Raw genomic sequence first — 21,602 nt, 5'->3', positions numbered from 1 at the left:
TTTTACTATAATGATATTTGAGCACCCATGGGGTTTCCTGGATACCAAAGGGCCACTGCAATTACATGCTATTCAAGTCACAATTTTCTTCTTTCTAAGTATTTGACACATTAGGCTTGCAATAAAGTCTGACTTTCTCTTAATTATTTAATAAATTGTGTTTAGAGACTGTTCAAAGGGTAAGGTAGCTGCATGTGCATACAGAGTCTATATGTGTGCATGGGTGTGTAATTCATGACAAAATAAAAGACCTTGTTATAAAAAATAAGTATTCTATCTAGAGGGAAAAGGCAAGATATTTAATATCATGTGTTTCTATTGAAACAATTTATATTGATAACAATTACAGAAATCTGTGTGCACAAGGTGGTAGAATTAATAAAATGCATTTATATGTTCTCATGCCATAATACAATTGTGCTCAGTGTGATTTACAATAGAATAAATAACAGCAGCAATAAAGCAGAAGTCTATAAAAACAGAATTATCATTGCAAACCAATTCAGGCATAATTCACTTAACATCAATCATTTAAGATCACTCATTAAACATCAAGCAGCAGATAGAGTGGGAATTAAATTTCTGTACATTAATTGTGCAAAATGTCTCTCATTTTAACCCTTCTCCCTAGAAATCAAGCAGTTGTTACTGTCATTCATTTAAACAATAAATAAATGTTTAAATGAAACATTTAAGTGAAAGCAAAGTAATAAGGAATATGTGGTATAACTGCAGCATTTCAATTCATTACTAAACAAATAGCTCACTTCAATAACTTTACAACAAACAGAGCAAGAAATACACAAATGACTGAATAGCACCTCCACAGCCTTTACAATATACCGAGGAGATGTACAGTGTACTCCAAATCATGGAAGAGTACTTTTAAAATCCAAAAATTGTTGTTTAAGCAGCCTTTTTCATTGTTTTCATAAAAAATGAAATAAAATTAAGAAAACAGCTATATGACAGAATTAAATTTGTCAGATTAACACATTTGTTTTCTGTGAGTCTTCCAAAGACATAAGATGGTTCAGACTGCCACCTTGTGGAAACTGAAATCCTGTCAAGAATGCTTAGAACAGGGGTGGGAATCATCCCATCCTCCAGATGTTAGTGTGACTGAACAGTGTTTTTCACCATTGGCGACACTGGCTAGGATCACTATGTGTTGCAGTCGAATATAATCCAGATGATTACATGATCCCATCTCCCTAATTTAGAGCATATTAGTTTTGGATAACTAAATTTATCTTCTATTCATTATATTGTATAGTGCATAGTTGTTAAGTAGTTGTCTAAATCTTATTTACCATCGTTGTGTAGAGATGATAATCAGAGATTATCAAAGCCAAGTGGCTGATTATACAATTTCCTCTGTAAGATTATTTTTGTAAGGTTTTGCCTCTATAAACATCCCTGCTTAAGGTATTTTAAAAAACCTTCAAGTTGGAAGAAGATTAGGCATGTTGGTATACCCTTGTATTTCTTCAACCCAGTGGAGAAAGTGTATTCCTGATCCTTTTTCAGTATTTTTTCTCCCCCCCCTTTTTTTCTTTTTAATTGTTATTTTTAACTTTTCCACATAGAACAAAACATTTCACACATTACAAATTTGACAGTAGACCACCCCCATACACAAACGTCATTATTAAAACTACATATAACATAAATTGATCTTCCTAATACTACTTGAGGCTTGTTCTGAAGTTTTCTTCCATCTTGTTTTATCTTGAAGTGTTCTCATTCTTAGTTCCTTCACCTGGATCTGTCCTTATGTTGTGTTGAATCCAAAAAAATTTCATTGTTAATATACTTCGCTTTACCTAGAAATATACATCTATAGAGTAGCTCTATAACGCATACCATCCTTCCTATACATAACATTCTGCCATCAAGAATTTAAAATATTTTAGTAAAAGAGAGTTTTATGTAACCAAGATTAGGCGCTATTATATAATTCAAATCCATTTATGTCTTTTTAGTTATCAATACCTTATTCCATCTTATCTCTAAAAACTTATAAAATTCCTTCCATTCTTGATATACACAATCCTCAGTTTTGTCTCTCATCCAACATGTTAACTTATCCATCTCAGCCATTTCATACAGTTTAGAAAGCCATTTGTCTACAGATGGAGCTTGTCGTTTTTTCCAAAATTTTGCATAAACTATTCTAGCACAAGAGAAACAATAAAAGAGAAATTTACCATGTTGCTTTTCTAAAATATCGTCTAACATGCCCAAAAGAAAGATTTCTGGTGAAAAAGACCCTTTTATATTCATGTTTACATTTAAGATTTTGTGAATCTCTAGCGAAATTTTTTTTGCAATATCACATGTCCACCATATGTGAAAATAAGAACCAACATTATCCAAGCATTTCCAACATTGGGGATTGCTATTCTTATACATGAATGACAATTTTTGTGACGACAAGTGCCACCTGTAAATCATCTTATAAACATTATCTTTGAGCTCCTGGCAAACTGTATGTTTTATGCTTCTTGTCCAAATATTTTCCCATTTTTTATATTCCAAATTATGCCCTATATTTTGAGCCCATCTCACCACTGAATGTCTGATTATTTCGTCTTCCGTTTCCCAATCCATTATCATCTTGTAATACCTTGAGATTAGTTTCTTTTTCCCTTTTAAAGTATTTTCTTCCCAATCTGATCGTTTCTTTTGAATTCCGACCAGTTTCTTATCCATTCTCCACCTTTCCCTCAACTGTCTAATAAATACCAATGACAATAGATTCCTGAGTCCTTAAGTTCTTCCTGAGACTTCATTTCTATGTCATCCTGTATTTCTTTTGTTAAATCCGAGTATCGTAACCAGTTTTGTTTGGGGATTTTTCTTTTAATTCATTCCCCTCACATTCCAAGATAATATTTTTATTTTCTGCATTGTTTCGATTTATTCGTCTATTACTTTTAATCTGTTTTTCTTCTAAATTTGCTTTCTATACTTTATTCTTCTTCTTCCTCCTGGTCTTTTTCTTCTTCTTCTTTTCTGGGATCGTTTACTTCCGGTTCAGATGTATTCTCAGGGTCTTCTGATTCTTCTTCCTCTTTTTGCAGTGTATCTGTTTCTGTCTCTAAGTTCTTCTTGTACTTTTTGATGAAGTCTTTCATTTTCATTACTGAAGTAATCCTGAAGAGCTCCGAATTGTATCTAAATGTCACTCCCTCTAATCGTTCCCATTTATAATTGATGTTATTTCTCTTTAGTAGATTGACTAAGGGTCTGTAGTCCATTCTTTTTTTTACAATTCTAATTGGGATATCTTTATATATAATTAATTCCTCTCCGTCTGCTTCTAGTTTATGTTCGTAATTTAGTTGTATGATCTCGTCCCTAGTTTTTTTCCTAGTAAAGTAGATTATCACGTCCCTTGGCAGTTTCCTTTGTTGTGCAATTTTGGAGTTAATCCTGAAAATTTTACTGATTTCCCATTTAAATTGATCCAAGTCTACATTCATATAGTCAGCCAACAATGGTGTTAAATATTCGTATAGGTCCTCATTCTCTTTCTCTCTTAATCCTCTAATTTTGATGCAATTTTCACGTTGTTTCAGATCTTGTAACGCTCTTTCATCTAAATCTTTTTCATGATTTTTCTCTATTTCTAATACTTTTTTATTAATTTTATTTGTTTTGTCATCGATTTTTTCTATATTCTCCTCCATTTGTCTTATATCTTCTGTTGTCTTACCTAATACTTCCTTTATCACCTTTAATTCTGACCTTATTTCTTGACAGATTTCCTGTTTTATCTCCTTCCTCATAGCATTCATATCTCTTTTAAGTGCTTTTATATCCTCTTTCATGTCACAGTACATTGCCTTTAATTCTTCTAATACAGATGCTTGGTCTGTTTTGGAGTTCGCTTCCCATGATGGTCTCCTTTGTTGGGTCGAATCTAATTTAGTTTTTCTTGTATTCATTTTTGAGAATTTTATTTCTCAATCTATTGCCACCACCTCTTATAGTAGCCTTCTAAGTTTATTTTCTAAAAATCTCCTCTTTTCTCAATATCTTCCTTGCTATACCTTGACTCCTTTCTTTTTATTTGTCTTTTTCAGTTTATCTCTTATCTTTCTCAATGTTATTTTCTAAAAGGTGCCTCTTAAATCTATATCCTCCTTTCTCTCCCCTCTGTAGGCCGCCTCTTGGATCAATGTCTTCCTATCAATAGGTTGTTTTCTAACTTTTTTTGTTGTTGTCTTTTCCAATTGATATTTATTGTTCCTCCACAGTCTCTCCTATAGGTCTTCTCTTATCTCAGTATCCTCCTTTTTCTGCCTTGGCTTCTCTTTCTCTATAGATGCCTCTTCTCTCCGCGTCCTCCTTTTTCTGCCTTGGCTTCTCTTTCTCTGTAGGTGCCTCCTCTCAAAGTCCTCCTTTTTCTGCCTTGGCTTTTCTTTCTCTATAGATGCCTCTTCTCTCCGCATCCTCCTTTTTCTGCCTTGGATTCTCTTTCTCTGTAGGTGCCTCCTCTCAAAGTCCCCCTTTTTCTGCCTTGGCTTCTCTTTCTCTATGGATGCCTCTTATCTCAACGTCCTCCTTTTTCTGCCTTGGCTTCTTTTTCTCTATAAGTGACTCTTATCTCAGTTTCCTCCTTTTTGTGCCTTGGCTTCTCTTTCTCTATAGCTGTCTCTTATCTCAGTTTCCTCCTTCTTCTGCCTTGGCTTCTCTTTCTCTATAGATGCCTCTTCTCTCCACGTCCTCCTTTTTCTGTCTTGGCTTCTCTTTCTCTGTAGGTGCCTCCTCTTAAAGTCCTTCTTTTTCTGCCTTGGCTTCTCTTTCTCTATAGATGTCTCTTATCTCAGCGTCCTCCTTTTTCTGCCTTGGCTTCTCTTTCTCTATAGGTGTCTCTTATCTCAACGTCCTCCTTTTTCTGCCTTGGTTTCTCTTTCTCTATAGATGTCTCTTCTCTCAACGTCCTCCTTTTTCTGCCTTGGCTTCTCTTTCTCTATAGCTGTCTCTTATCTCAACGTCCTCCTTTTTCTGCCTTGACTTCTCTTTCTCAATAGGTGTCTCTTATCTCAGCGTCCTCCTTTTTCTGCCTTGGCTTCTCTTTCTCTATAGATGACTCTTATCTCAGCGTCTTCCTTTTTCTGCCTTGGCTTCTCTTTCTCTATAGATGTCTCTTCTCTCAATGTCCTCCTTTTTCTGCCTTGGCTTTTCTTTCTCTATAGCTGTCTCTTATCTCAGTGTCCTCCTTCTTCTGCCTTGGCTTCTCTTTCTCTATAGATGTCTCTTATCTCAACGTCCTCCTTTTTCTGCCTTGGCTTCTCTTTCTCTATAGATGTCTCTTAACTCAACGTCCTCCTTTTTCTGCCTTCGCTTCTCTTTCTCTATAGGCTCCTCTTATCTCAACGTCCACTTTTTTCTGCCTTGGCTTCTCTTTCTCTATAGTGCCTCTTCTCTTAGCATCCTTCTTTTTCTGCCTCGGTTTCTCTTTCTCTATAGGTGCATCTTCTCTCAACGTATTTTGTGTGCTGCTCCATTTGTAAATGTAGTCCAGGGTAAATGGGTAAAGAGGGCTAAAAACATCAGTGCAGCTTGAATGTAATATAAAGACCAACCTCTTTATCTTGACTCTGTATGCCAATTCAAAAATTTTGGCTGAAACAGGAAAGACAGAGAGCGAGCGAGCGAGCGAGCGAGCGAGCGAGCGAGCGAGAGAGTTTCAGGAAGCCAGTATGTTTTCAAATATGGGGAGCAATTATTACTACTACGAAATGCATTGCTAGGAGTGGGAAAAGTGAGTCCCACAAGCGACATGCAGTATCTTTTTTTTAATAGTTTCTGAGGGCCTCCCAAAGTCCTTAGATTTCTGTCGAAAAATCCCCCATGCCTCCAAATGCTCTCTGGTGTGGTTTTAGTTTACACCCTGACCCAGCCATAAAACACTGAAAACCATAAAAAACAAATCAAAAAACAAAGTCCCCTACAAAAATGAAAGCAGAAATAGACTTTTGAGTTATGTTCAGGACCTATGTTCTGCCAATTTTCAGAAGAAAATACAGTAGAAGCAAAAATTGGTCTCAGCCACATTGTTTTACCTACCCTAAAACTTTCCGAGAGTACACTCGTCCCTCCACATTTGTGGCTTTGAATTTTGTGGATTTGATTATTGACAGATTTTATTAGTATGTTCTCTCTAGGAATCTCTAGGTCCTCCAGTGCAACTTTATGGTCAACTGTAATCAAAAGTCGCACTTTAGGACCCAAAGATTCCTAGAGAGAACATTCCACTAGGCATCTGTAGCTTCTCTAGCGTAATTCTGTGGTCAATGTCTGACAGATATTGACCACAGAGTTGCATGGAGGACCTAGAGATTCCTAGACAAGTTTTCTCTCAGGTAAAAAGATAGTGTTTTTGTTATTGAATAAAACAATTATGCATGTTTTTGTTGTCCTGATAAATGTAATGCCCATCTACCGATTTGAGATTATTTTTTTCCTTCATGGACGGGCATTGCTAGCTTCCCCCATCTCACCATGGATATTGTTTTAATTATACTTTGCCAGGGGAGAAAAGAATATTTGCCATATGTTTTCAACATTGTATTCTACCATGGTTGCATTTCTTGGGTCATCCCCTTGGGTCACATATGCCCCCTAAGACCTCAGTGCTTCCCCTGCAGCCCCAACACCAAATATTTCATTTTTTCAATAAAAGATCTCCTGACTTTTTGAGGTGTAGGGAAAAGTTTCCCATTTTCTCCCATGGATTGTTTTAACCAGGGGTGGGGGGCTTTTTTAAAACCCAGAAGGTACAAGGGATTTTTAAGTTTAAAAAAAAAGGGGGGGGGATGTTTTCAGGTGCAACCCTTTCAGATCTTGTGGGAGATGTGTGCAGACCTCTGGCCTCCAAGTAGACTATACCTGTCTATCATTCAAAACACACTACAGAAATAATCCAGTTTGAAACGTTAATTGTCCTGGCTCTAGCTTTAACCGTTCTGCTTCAGTGATAGGGAATCCTGGGAATTATAGTTTAATGTGTCACCAGAGTTCTTTGACAAAGAAGGCTAAATGTCTCACAAAACTACAGTTCCCAGAATTTCCTAGCATTAAGCCAGGGCAGTTAAAGTGGTCTCAAACTGGATTATTTCTGCAGTGTGTGTTGCACCTGTATGATTAAACAGAATAATTGTGGGATAATCATTTGTGGCTTATTATCTGCTTCAATCTTCTCCATTAAATAAGATGTTTAAGGTATCATAAACCTTACTGGCTTTTGTGTTGTGTTGTGTTGTGTTGTGTTTTGTTTTGTTTGGTGCACCAGATTAGCATGACTGTTTCTCTGGAAACTCTCACCTTCTTCAAAGCAAATGTGCAGATTGCCTGATAACGAATGATGGCAGCTTTGATGCAGTAGCTTGAAAAATGTTTGCACAATTTTGATCTGTTTCATAGCATTCCTGTGTCTAGAGTGGACACTTTCTTTCAAGAGTCTTAACTTTGCACATATAGAGAACAGATTATCATAGGATATAAACACATTTTTCCTGCCCCTTGTTACTTGTAAGAGCAGCTACTGACGAAGATAGCTTTGAAGGGCTGGCACTTACATTACAGTTAAATTATAGGTTTGGTAATAGTGTTGAGAATAACATTTGGAAATTAAATCCCAATTGATAGTAACATTGTAGTTTGTAACATACATTTAAGATTTGTGATGGGGTGTAGTAGTAGTAGTATAATATGTAAACAGTGTAATCCTTTAGTTAGAAATCTTGTTTTCTCTTCTTGTCCAGGGGTGAAAAATATGTGAAAGAACATCCAGTCTTATGGAACTGTGAAATTTTCCCAGAGTTCCAGTAATACTCTTTTAATAAGACCTATTTATACATGTTATGAAGTGGGCTGTTGGCCTCTTTTATGCATATACAGCTAGTCCTCAATTCGTTTTTAGAGATTGTGTCTGTATAATATGCATATGGGAATTATAAAAACTCTCTTGTTAAAACAGCTTCACTGCGTACCAATTTGTTTCTGGGCTCAATTCAAAGGGCTGGTCATGATTATTCACCCTTATTTAGCTTAGGTCTTGACTATCTGAAAGTCTGTATCTTCCCATATGAATCTGCCAGAGTTTTAAGATCTAAGGGGGAAGTCTTTCCCTAGGTATCATCACCCATCGCTTGGTTCCATCCCTTGGTGAGGACATGAGTGAGAGCCTTCTCAGTGGCTACTTCCACCCTCGAACTCCCTCCCTTGGGAGGCTAGGCTGCCCTCCTCTTTGCTTTCCTTTCGCTGGCAGGCAAAGATCTTTTTGTTTAAGAAGGCTTTTAATGTGTAAGCAGGGGAACTATTTTATTTACTTTTTAAACTTTTGTATGCCTTTTAAATGAGTTTCTGCTGTTTCTATGTGGTGCTTTTAATTATACATGTTTAATGTTTGTTTCCTTTTCTTTTAGGATTTGGAGATAGTGTATTCTTATTTACATGGAATGGAAGCTTTGTCTAATTTGAGAGAACACCAGCTCAGGTAAACTATTTAATGATAACATTTCATTTTGTTTTAAGGATGGCAAAATGATTAGGCCTCAAAAGGAGCTGCTTTACTTGGATGGTGTATTGTGAAAAACAGTGCTTTGTTGCTTAAAGCAAAACTGTATGAATTGGAGATGAAGACTGTGCCAAGGCAATACCATATCTCCTGATTTTTTAAATAGTTACAGTTGGCCCTCTTATCCTTAGGAATTTGGTTCCAGGATCCCCTGTGGATACCAAAAAACGTGGATGCTCAATTCAGTATTTAAAATTTAGAATTACTTGTGAGTGACTGTAGCCAGGCAAAGAAGTGGTCCCATTCTTTCTGTTTGCAGTGATTCTAGTCTTTCTTTCAAAAGGCAGAAGCAGCAGCTGACATGCTTCCAGGGGGAAGAAGCAAGTGCTTGGAGTGTCCTGCTGTCTGTCTTCCTCTTGGTTGATGGAAGTCAGTCCCACCACAAAGCCTCAGCCAGAATTCAAACCCCTTCCTCACTCCCTTTCCCGGCTATCCACCTCCTTGCCCCATTTTTCTATTGCTTATCTGCCTCTTTGTAGCAGTCTTGTGAGGTCAATTGGCAGGAAGGGATTTAAATTTTGCTAGACTTCCTGGTGGGAAGATGGAAAGGGAATGAGGAAGAGGTATAAATTCTGACTCAGACTTTGTGGTGGGAAGGTGTGAAAGGGAGATAGGAAGGGATTTGTGTATTTTGTTCTATTTTGTCTGGAAGAAGACAGTCTTGATGCAAAGGTGAGCCTTTTTTGGAGAATGTCTCTGCCACTGGAAAAGTCCCTTGTATAGATACCACTGGCTTTATTTCATACAAGATTGGCACTGGGAGAGAGCATTGTTAGTTGATCTTAGGGACTGGGCCATTAACATAGGAGAAGGCACTTTGTAAGATAATTGCATTCAGGTAGGTCAGAGTTTTAAAAGCAAGTTTTGAATATTTACAATAGTCTTGGAAGGGAACAGGTAGTTATCTCCCCCCCCCCCCCCCCCACACACACATTTAACATCCTTACAGTTGTTTTTTACCCTAATTTTAGTTTCTAGACCAACTTTCAAGTGAATCCCACATTTCAGTAACCCAGTTGGGTAGTTATGAACATAAATAACTGATAATAATTGGTGAACCACACACAACCTGTACAAGGCATTCTGTGTCAGTGGGACAGAGCTAGATCCAAGTCTTCAAGTTGTGAATATTTTCTTTCAGAAGAAATACAACCTCATCTATTATTAGGTGACTACTGGCTCCCATTTACGGGCACAAATACATTTATGTTTTGACCTTTTATGAACTAAGTATGTAATGGTAGAGGGAAAGATAATATTTTTGTGTTACATACTCACAATATTGTGTTGGGGAAAACATGAACAACTGTGATTTTCTAATACTGTTCTGAAATGTCAAATGTCAGTACTGAAAACTTGCACACATGATTGAAATAATTTCTGTAACATTTTGCCATTTTTAATTGTTTGTTTTAATTAATCAATAAAGAATATTTTCTAAAAAAACTCCCGAAAATAAATAATTTCTGTTGGACAGAAATTGGGTATCTGTGCCAAATGGAAACTGGTGTTGAATCTTTCCTTCTTTTGTTTCAATGTAGGTTATGGGTAAAGTGTTTAAAGTTACAATTAGACCATTCTGTAGAGGTTAGACCTTTTGGGAGTAGAATCTATTAAGCACTTATAAATGTCTCTTAATTTAATTTACATTTTTAAAAAACTAACCTCTGTTAAATACACAGAAATTTGTCTTCTCCTCCTCTTCTGTATAGAGCAAGTGAGTTAATATGTTACTCTGTATGTTGGTCTGTTGTTGAATTGCAAGGCCTCAGGATGTCTATTTAATTAGTGATCCATGGTCTGCTGGGAAACTCCCCTGACCCTGAAATTCTGGACCATGCCAACAACTGTCGGGGAAGCCATTGAAATCCATAAACACCTAGACAATTTCAATAGGAAAGAAGAAACCCTTAAAGTAAACAAAATTTGGGTACCAGTCCTGAAAAACACCAAAATCAAGACCCAGCAAGTTCAAATGAAAACCACCCAGGATCATTTCCTCTCAGCCAAGGGTCACACAGTATATATACCCCACTCACTTCCATGCCAGCATTCCCTGAAGATGCCAGCCACAGATGCTATTGAAACGTCAGGAATAAGCTCTTCTAGAGCATGGCCATATAGCTCAAAAACCTTACAAAAAAACTATCAGAACTAATAGTTGGGCAAAATCTAATTTTTAGTTCCACTCAGGTAGGTTCAAAGAATGAATGGGACAAAGGTCAACACATAAGTCCCACTGCATAATGGGTTTACTTTAGTTGGGACTAGCAGTAGTATTTAGCCAAATGAGTACATTTTTTTTCCTTCCTGCCTCTTGATATTTGTGCTCCTTTCTATCTGAAATCAGTTTCATAGTTATTATTAAGATATGAAAAACTGACTCATGTTAGTGTGGATAGAATTTGTGCTCTTGTTTAAATGACCTTATTGTTTTAGATTTTTAATAGCTTGATCATATGAGCTGCAGCTCAAAGAAAAAGTCAAAGCAAAAAGTCAAAGCAAATCTTTGGCATAAAACTGCTTCTTAGAGCCACAGCTGCTGATAGAAGTGACAATGGGGAATCCTCAGTTTTTCTTACAAATCCCAAAAGCTGAAACCTGCTTGTTAATCTTCTGATGAATCCTTTAACTATCAGTTCTTTGGCAGCCCTGGAATAGTAAGTAAATGTATTAACTTTTCCAGTGTTAATATATGATTTGGAGCTCATGGGTGACTTGAAAGGCTTTTTGCAGTAGGAGAGCCCCAAGGAATGTAACAGTCTTCTTGGAACTGAAGAGGAAACATTTATTTCAAGAAAATATGAATAAGAGCCTGTTGAGTAAATCTGTCATACCTCTTTATTCCTGTCCTCCAGTTACCCTTTCTGTTTTCAAACTAGGTTTTCATAAATTAGTCAGAAATTTGATAGTCTTAATTGAGTCATGTAATTATTGTTACCATAAAAACAAGATGTCCAGTTGTAAATTTAGATCCTTTCTCTGTGTAATCTGAGATAGTTTGAGCACTTTGTATATTCTTTATTTTAATATGATGTATTTTATGGGATGAGACCAATTTTATATAAATTAATCTTCAGATATGAAAGTGTTGACAAGTAATATGAAAAATGACATCTGAAACAATAAGCATGAGGAGAAGATGCTGGCAAGCCTCCTATCTGGAAACTTTAATCCATTTGTTCATAAAAATTTCCTTAACATCTTAATATCCTCATTTTTTTTTAATTCTATGGTTCTTTTGTTTTAGCTGTTGGCATTTCACATTTTTGCATAATGTTATCATCCTCCTTTCAAAATTCTCAGTATTCCTGTGTATATAACTTTCTTTAAATACTGTCATAAAACAGAAAACTTATCACTCTAATGATGAATTAGCTTTTCTTAACTGTTGATAAGATATTTGACATTAGAAATAATTACAGTTGCATTTAGTGGTGAGGGGCACTGAATTTAATTCATGTTACAATTAGTTTGTTTGTTTGTTGTCTGCCTTCAAGTTGTTTCTGACTTATGGCGATCCTAAGGCAAGCCTAGCATGTGGTTTTCTTAGCAAGATTTGTTCAGAGGAAGTTTACCATTGCCTTCCCCTGAGGCTGAGAGAGTGTGACTTGCCCAAGAGCACCCAGTGAGTATCCTTGGCTGAGCTGGGAATCGTACCTTGGTCTCCAGAGTCACAATCCAAAACTCAAACCACTATGCTATGTTGGCTCTCATGTTACAATTACAATATTTTTTTATATTACAGTTACAATATGATAATTCCTTTTGAGTACAGTACAGAGATCAATCATAAATGAGAGTTGCACATAATATTTACTTTCTACATATTTATTGTGTCATGTGTATAAATTGCCATAGTGCAATCAGACATTAATGACATTATTGGTTTTCAGATGTATTGCTTTAATGCAACTGTAAGACAGAGGATTGCTAGTAATAGTGAACATATTTGGGGTAAATTATTAAAAGTACACAGGATTAAAGAGGCTAATCATAACAACGAATGCTAAATAAGATTATTGTATGAATGAAACTTTTAATACTAATTTATTTTCTTTCTTTTACAGAATGATGTGTGAAACAGTGAGATACGAGAGGCATGAAGCCAATGAAGTTCTGTACTAGTGAGTGTGGCTGACTTTATTTTTATATTGTTTACCTCAGCTAACAAAGTAGATGTGCTCCTGGGCATTATTTCTTTAATAGAAAACATGGTACCAGAGGCAGATATAACATGGAAAGAATAAGGATAAGTTCCTAGACCACCTAAAACAAAACAAAACTATTCAACATGTTTGAGACAACTTTGGATTCAAAACTAACTATACACACATGTGAAGTGAAACAACCAGGTCGGCTAAGCCTTTACATAAGTAAATATAAACATTTGAAACTTCTGAACATCTAGAATTGACATTTTCTTTCACCAGTCTCTATTTTTTAATGATTTCCTCTTTAGTGATCACATCTATAGATTACACTTTTAAAAAACTCTCTAGAGGTAGCTGGTGAGGCAGGCATATTTCCTCTCCCAGTCTCTTTCTATTTTGCTATTCACACATGCACAGTGAGAGATGTTGGGATTAGCTGTTTACTTTGCCTGTTGTATGCAGGCACACACAGCTGTTCTAAGATTGGTTAGAGGAGACTCCTGTTCTTTTCCAGCTAAGGTTTTTATTGTATTATTTAATGTAGATGTTGTGGTGCAAGCCAACATGGAAAGTCTGTTTTTCTCAATCCTCCTATACCATCCTACCAATGCAGATGCAACTATAAACCTTCCAACTAGACAGAGGAAGACACAAAAAAAACTTTGGCTGCATCTGCACAGCAGAAATAACCCAGTTTGATATCACTTTAATTGCCATGGCTCAACACTGTGGACTTCTGAGAATTATAATTTGTTTTGCCACCAGAGCAATCTGATGAAAAAGGCTAAATATCTCACAAAACTACAGATTCTAGAATTCCATAGCATTGAGCCATGGTGGTTAAGGTGGTGTCAAACTGGATTATTTCTGTAGTGTGAATTCAGCCTTTGTAAAAAGGAGCTTCTTTGCTGGAGGCTTTGTTAAATGAAGTACTCTTGTTGTTGCTTTCAGAGAAAATAGCAGATTTTGGGAGCTCTTGGTGGATGAGAATGATATAATTTGATAAAATGACATACATTGATAAAATGAGCTAAGTGGCAGTATCTAAGATACATTACGGAAAGGCTTTCTGCCCAATAACATTCAGTAATATAGTTGTCCTAATGCTGCTTTTCCTTTCTTTGTCTAATATTGATAGTTTTTCATAAGTGTGTGTGTTTTGTGTGCCTTCAAGTTGTTTCCAACTTATGGCGACTCTAAGGTCATAGGGTTTTCTTGGCAAGATTTGTTCAAAGTGGGTTTTCCATTGCTTTCTCCTGAGGCTGAGATCATGTGACTTGCCCTAGTTCACACACTGGGTTTCATAGCCAATATGGGAATCAAACCCTTGTCTTCAGAGTCATAGTCCAACACTCAAACCACCATGCCACGCTGGCTTTCCATAAATTTTAAATAGGGCAAAATATTCATGCCTATTGGCTGCATTTTTAGTAGACATAGTCGTTTGAAAGCCTATACAATTCTAGTGCTATGTGTCTATAGTATTTGCTATGGAGAAACATGTTGATGTTTTTATGAAATCATGTGTTTGAGATTGGAAATGTCCTACTGTGATTATTTTTAATTTTAATGTTGCCCTTTGTATCCATACTGGATACATACGGGGGGGGGCGGGGGGAAGAACTTGTCTGTCTTCAATTTATGTCAGTTTATCCGTTATATCTCAGTTTTATGCTAGGCATTTTTGTGGTATTTGGCCAATCTGATTGTCAACAACTTCATTTAAGGATTTCATGATGGTGCAAACTGATTTACCACCACATTCTGACTTAATCCCACTGTGCTGTCTTAAGTGCCAGTTAAATTGTTTCGTGGGTCACACTGTAGATAAACTGCCAGCACATCATAATCGTGCACTGTGATCCTTCCTGTTTTGACCATGAACAGTTTGTTTTCTTTACTGCCCTTTAGTAAATCCTGAGGCTTTGAAACTGGCTCCTAGTATGATCAAGCTATACATTACTGATTGGCCTATTTTCCTCTTTGCCAGTGTCAGAGTGCTTGTGTTCTCCCATAGGCAAAACATAATATATCAGTATTGAGAAATTATGACTGTAATTCTGTGCATAGATATTTGGAGGAACTCCCCATTAAATGTAGAAGATTTTGCTAGAAGTTTCTTAGGCATGAGATAGAAGTCAAAATGTCATAGGCCCCTGTATACACAAGCAATGCTCTTCTTTAGCATATGAAAAATTCTGGAAGTCTAAATGGAAATAATGGACAAGAAATATTGTCTTTTGAAGAATGGTTTCACCCTATAGCCTCCCAGAGGGCACACAGTTTGGAGAATATTATCCACCGAGACCAATTTCCCAGCCTCAAGTATTTATTAAACTATAAGGGTTTTAAGGGAAACAGGAAGTGGCTTTGTAGCATGTCAAATGTAAGTTTTCCTTTCCCCAGAATCCTTTAAGCTGTGAGAGACTTCATCTCTTTCCAGGGTAAAAATTTCCAGTGTGGTAGTAGAAACAGTTGAGCCTAGAGGGTATATTTCCTTTGCCTACTATGCAGTGGCCAGGTCTGAATTGAGAATAAAGGCAGGTTCCTTTTACCAGCTGAAATGTGGACAGGATAACCACCATCACTTTCTGTCTGTACTAAGAACCCATAATGATGGTAAGAATTGTACTAAAGGCAGAGTCTCCTTATATGGAATTCCTAAATCCAAAATAAGCAGAAATCCAAAATTGTCCACATGGGTGGCCAGGATAACCACCTTGACTTTAGGATGGTTCACTGTATACAAACTTTGTTTCATGAACAAAATGATTAAAAATATTGTGTATAAATTACCCTCAGGATATGCATATAAGGTGTATGTGAAACATAAATGAATGTTATTTTTAGATCTGGTCCTATCTTCAAAATATATAGAATCATAGAGTTGGAAGAGACCACAAGGGCCATCCAGTCCAACTCCCTGCCATGCAGGAAAACACAATCAAAGCATCCCCGACATATGGCCATCCAACCTCTGTTTGAAGACCTCCAAGGAAGGACTCCACAACACTCTGGTGGAGTTTGTTCCACTGTCGAACAGCCCTTACTGTCAGGAAGTTCCTCCTAATGTTGAGGTGGAATCTCTTTTCCTGCAGTTTGCATCCATTGCTCCGGGTCCTGGAGCAGCAGAAAACAAGCTTGCTCCCTCTTCAATATGACATCCCTTCAAATATTTGAACAGGGCTATCATATCACCTCTTAACCTTCTCTTCTCCAGGCTGAACATCCCCAGCTCCCTAAGTCGTTCCTCGTAGGGCATGGTTTCCAGACCTTTCACCATTTTAGTTACTCTCCTTTGGACACGCTCCAGTTTCTCAATGTCCTTTTTAAATTGTGGTGCCCAGAACTGGACACAATATTCCAGGTGGGGCCTGACCAGAGCAGAATATAGTGGCACTATGACTTCTCTTGATCTAGACACTATACTTTTATTGATGCAGCCTAAAATCGCATTGGCCTTGTTAGATGCCACATCGCATTGTTGACTCATGTTCAACTTATGGTCTACTTGGACTCCTAGATCCCTTTCACATGTAGTTTCATTCAGCCAGGTGTCCTCCATCCTATATCTGTGCTTTTCGTTTTTCCGCCCTAAGTGCAGTACCTTACATTTCTCCGTGTTGAATTTCATTTTGTTAGCTATGACCCAGTTTTCTAGTCTGTTCAGGTCATTTTGAATCTTGATCCTGTGATCCTGTCCTCTGGGGTATTAGCTACTCCCCCTAATTTGGTGTCATCTGCAAATTTGATAAATATGCCCCCAATTTTGTCCTCCAAGTCATTGATAAAGATGTTGAATAACACTGGGCCCAGGACAGAGCCCTGTGGGACCCCACTGGTCACTTCTCTCCAGGATGAAAAAGAGCCATTGTTGAGCACTCTTTGGGTTCGGTCAGTCAACCAATTACAAATCCATGTAACAGTTGCCTTGTCTAGCCCACATTTTACAAGCTTGTTTGCAAGAATATCATGAGGAACTTTGTCAAAAGGCCTTACTGAAATCAAGATATACTATATCCACAGCATTCCCTTCATCTAACAAGCTGGTAATTTTATCAAAAAAAGAGATCAGGTTTGTCTGTCATGACTTCTTTCTCTGAAACCCATGTTGACTTTTTGTGATTATGGAATTGCTTTCTAGATGTTCACAGACTCTTTGTTTAATTATCTGCTCTAGAATCTTTCCTGGTATCGATGTCAGACTAACTGGACGATAATTGTTGGGATCCTCTCTTTTCCCTTTTTTTAAGATGGGGACAACGTTTGCCCTCTTCCAGTCTGCTGGCACTTCTCCTGTTCTCCAAGACTTCTCAAAGATTATTGCCAATGGCTCCGATATTACATTTGCCAGTTCTTTTAATATCCTTGGATGTAGTTCATCTGGTCCTGGAGACTTATATTTGTTTAGGTTAAACAGGTATTCCTGTACTATCTCTTTGCTTATTCTGTGCTGAAATTCCTCTTTTCTGTCCTCTGCTCCATTATCCTCAGGTTGAGCACCCTTTGCCTTTTCTGAGAAGACTGAGGCAAAGAAGGTGTTGAGTAATTCTGCCTTTTCTCCTCTGTTAGCATTTTGCCATCTTCTGCACACAGTGGCCCTACCGTTTCCTTTTTCTTCCTTTTGCTGCGGACATATCCAAAAAAGCCCTTTTTGTTGTTCTTAACCTCTCTAGCAAGCCTGAGTTCATTCTGTGCTTTGGCTTTTCTTTACCCCTACACAGGCTCACTATTTGTTTGAATTCCTCTTTGGTGATTTTCCCATTTTTCCATTTCTTATACATGTCCCTTTTTAATCTTAGCTCAGTTGAAAGTTCTTTAGTCATCCATCCTGGTTTCTTGAGACATCTCCCATTTTTCTTCCTCGTTGGACACAAGTGTTTGAAATTGTGCCTTCAGAATCTCCCTTTTAAGAAACTCCCATCCATCTTGAGCTCCCTTCTCTTTTAGTATTGTTGACCATGCGATCACACCCAGTATTTCTTTAAGTTTACTAAAATCAGCTTTCCTAAAGTCTAGAATGCGTGTCTGACTATGCCTGGCTTCTCCTTTCCATTGTATAACAAACTCCAGGAGAACATGGTCACTTCCACCTAAGGATCCCACCACTTGCACTCCGTTAACCAAGTCATCCTTGTTGGTTAGGATCAGATCTAGAACAGTTGAACCCCTTGTTGCCTCTTCCACCTTTTGGACAATGAAATTGTCTCCAAGGCAAGTAAGGAAATTGCTAGACCTTGAGGATTTGGCTGAGTTTGACTTCCAGCAAATATCAGGATAGATGAAGTTGCCCATCACTACTACATCTCTCCTTTCTGAATGTGTGGTTATCGGTTCTAGAAAGACATCATCCAATTCCTCAGTCTGACTTGGGGGTCTGTAGTAGACTCCCACCATAACATCCTTCTTGTTTCCCTGCCCTTTAATATTTATCCAGATGCTCTCCACCTGGCTTCCAGGATTGATGTCCTGAATCTCTTCACTGATGTAAATGTCCCTGACATATAGTGCTATTCCTCCTCCTTTCCTGTTTGGCCTATTTCTCTTAAAAAGGTTATACCCCTCTATTTCTACATTCCAATTATGAGACTCATCCCACCAGGTTTCAGTGATGCCTATTATATCATATTTGCTTTGTTGTGCTGGGAGTTGAAGTTCATCTTGCTTATTTCCCATGCTCTGTGCATTAGTGTAGAGGCATCTAAGACCATGTGTTCCCTTTACTTGCTGCCTGTGCAAGTTCTTTTTCCTCCCACTGTTGGGTCTTTGCACTGTTTGTCTTGTTCCCTCTCTGTCAGTTTGACTATCTTCTCCAGCCCTTTTGCCCTCCAGAATACTGTCTCCCTCCCCCACATAACTCAGTTTAAAACCCTCCTGATCAAATTCTTGAGGCTATTGGCAAAAATGTTTTTGCCAACTGGTGTGAGATGCAACCCATCCCTTGCCAGAAGTCCCTCCTCATGGAACCGCAGCCTATGATCCAAGAATCCAAATCGTTCTCGGCGGCACCATCTGCAGAGCCAGTTGTTTACATCCGTTATTTTCTTCTCCCTTCCTGGACCATGCCCTTCGACTGGGAGAAGAGAGGAGATGACAACCTGTGCATCCACCTCTTTCAACATCCTACCTAAAGCCTCATAATCCCTTATGATATTCTGAAGGCTATGCCTTGCAGTATCATTGGTTCCCACATGACCCAAAAGAAAGGGGTAATGGTCAGTAGGCTTGACAAGTCTTGTCAGCCTCTCTTGTCAGTCTTGTCAGTGGTCCACAAACCACTGCTTCAGTGCCTCTCAGCAAAGAGTCCCCCATAACAACTACACGCCTCCTCCGAGGCTTAGCAGCGGCTGTTCCCTTTGATGGAGCTCTCTGGGTCCCCTGCTCTGTCCCTGAGGTCTGTCCCTGCTGTTGTTCCTCATCATCCCTGATAGTAGAGAGAGATTGAAATCGATTCTGTAGCTGCAAGCTTACAGAATGTTCCTTGGTTTGCCTACTTCTGTGTGTGAACTTCCTCCAACTATCTACTTCTGTTGTGTGTGAAGTGACCTCCTCCTCCCCAGCAACTTCCTCTGTGTGTTTCCTGTCCAGGACCATCTGGTCCATTCTGCTCAGGAAAACCTCTTGCTCCCTATGATGCTGAAGTGTGGCGACCTGGGCCTCCAGCTGCTGTACTTTCTCTTCTAAGAGGGCTACCAACTTGCACTTGGGGCAGGTGAAGTTCCCCAGTTCTCTAGGCAAGAAGACAAACATCCCACAAGTGTTGCAGGTGACTGCAGCAGGGCCTTCAGTGTCCATACTGAGAAGTCTAAAGGAGACACTGAAACAAGACTGTGGGCTTCCCCTGCTAAACTTGGCCTTTGTCCCCAAGCTCTGGCACTGAGTTCAAGTCAGCTTCTCCTCTATTCTCCAAAACCTCCCTGACTATATAGAAAAATTAAAATTTGCACGCCATTAGGTGCGCGCCTCTGCCAGCCTTCTGTAGAATTTAAAGTTGAGACTCCTCCCAGCAGTGACTCCCAGAATGCAATAATTCAAAGTATAAGGTTAGAGCTCACCAAAAGCACATGGAGAAGAAAGCCAGCCCCTTCCTCCTTGAAGGAAATGAACTAGAATGCCTCTGCCAGCCTTCTGTAGAATTTAAAGTTGAGACTTCTCCCAGCAGTGACTCCCAGAATGCAATAATTCAAAGTATAAGGTTAGATCTCACCAAAAGCACATGGAGAAGAAAGCCAGCCCCTTCCTCCCTGAAGGAAATGAACTAGAATATCATTATGTATATGCAAATACAGTGCGCCCTTGCCTTACGCAGGGATTCGTTACAGACCCCACTGCCTAAGGCAAGTTCTGTGGGTGCTTGTGCCCCATTGAAACTAATGGGCCTCATGCACACGATGCGGTGTGGCGTGTGCACCATTTCCTCTTTGTTGCACAGCTTTCAGCATAAGCTGAAAGCTGCATATAGTGCACCTGCATATGACGTGGGTGCACTGTATTCCAAAATTCCCCCCTCCCATCATCATCATCATCATCATCATCATCATCTAAATCCAAAAGTTTCTTCTGCTCCCAAGCATTTTGGATAAGGGAGACTCAACCTGTATAATCATACAACCTCAGTAACCAAAATCTTTAAAATATTTAAAATTAACTGGTTAGAATCTTCTTTTAAAAAAACAAAATAGGTGGGAGGCAGGAGGAAATGCTGGGATAATTGTAATGATTTGTATGGTGCTTAAAATTACTAAATATTGTAGAGAAAGAAAGGCAGCCCTTATCTTTAATACAAGAGACCAGAAAAGGGTGGAAGGAGATTTTTAAAAGCAAAATGCCAGCCAGACAAAAACATCTTTAATCAGAATAAATTTGAAAGAAGAGATAATTCCTTTTTAAAGAAGGAAACAAGACTATGGTTGACATGAATCTTAGAGGGAAGTGAATTCCAAAAGAATAAGGAAAGGGTGGGGGGGTGCAAAGGATGTGAGGCTTTAAGGAAAACAAAGAAAAATGAGGTTGGAGTGTACTGTAACACCCTAAAGGCACAAGATCCTGTCTGATCCTGGAAGCTAGCCAGGTTCAGCCCTGCTCAGTACTTGGATTGGAAACTACCAAGGAATACCCGGTGTGGTATGCTATATTGCAGAGGAAGCAACTGGCAAAACCACCTCTGAGTACTGCTTGTCTAAGAAAACCCTATGAAATAATGGGGTTGCTATAACCTGAAGGCACATATACATAATTGAAAAGAAGAAAGTGACATGAGGGCAGGAATGTACCATTAAGATGTTTAAAGAGAAAACAGAATTTACAATAAAGAGAAAAAGGTAGGTAGTGAAGGTATGGGGAAAAGAATATACAGTATTTGAAATAAAGGACAGAAAGGTAAAGCAGATTGCAGAATACAGGTAAGAGGAATGCCAGTGGTTGTTGTTATTGTGCACCTTGAGGTCTTTTCTGACTTATGATGATGCTAAGGTGAACCTATCACTGGGGTTTTCTTGGCAAGATTTGTTCGAGGGAGCTGACTTTTGCTTCCCGCTGAGGCTGAGAAAGTATAACTTGCCTAAGGTCACCCAGTGGGTTTTCATGGCTGAATGAGGACTTGAAGCCTAGCCTCTACTTAAACCACTGCGCTACACTGGTTCTCCTTGTGGTAATCCAAGCATACGAGAGAGACTGTGTGCAAATATGTGGAGGACTGGTAGAAGTGGTAGACTGCTTTTTGGATTATCATGAGATGACATTACTCATTGGAAAAGACAATTATGCTCAGTGAGGTAGAGGGCAGTAAGGAAGAGAGGAAGATGTAACAAAGAGGAAGATTGAATAAAGAAAGCTATGAACCTGAATTTGCAAGA

General features: G+C 38.4%; 1 protein-coding gene across 6 annotated transcripts in view; it reads left to right on the top strand.

The window, feature by feature from the left end:
* The window catches only part of RAPGEF2 (Rap guanine nucleotide exchange factor 2), a 232,461-nt gene that overhangs the window by 70,842 nt on the left and 140,017 nt on the right, over positions 1–21,602 (top strand). For all 6 annotated transcript variants that reach the window (XM_089525591.1, XM_089525587.1, XM_089525589.1 and 3 more), the window contains exons 2-3: positions 8,442–8,512; positions 12,664–12,720. In XM_089525591.1, the coding sequence (XP_089381717.1) occupies positions 8,442–8,512; positions 12,664–12,720 (128 nt within the window). The remainder of the gene's footprint in view (positions 1–8,441; positions 8,513–12,663; positions 12,721–21,602) is intronic.

Source organism: Sceloporus occidentalis, unplaced genomic scaffold (genome assembly GCF_023333645.1).
Source record: "Sceloporus occidentalis isolate IW3139 unplaced genomic scaffold, rSceOcc1.0.p SCAF_5, whole genome shotgun sequence".
Classification (NCBI taxonomy): Eukaryota; Metazoa; Chordata; class Lepidosauria; order Squamata; family Phrynosomatidae; genus Sceloporus; species Sceloporus occidentalis.
This window is presented reverse-complemented; position numbering and strand designations above follow the sequence as displayed.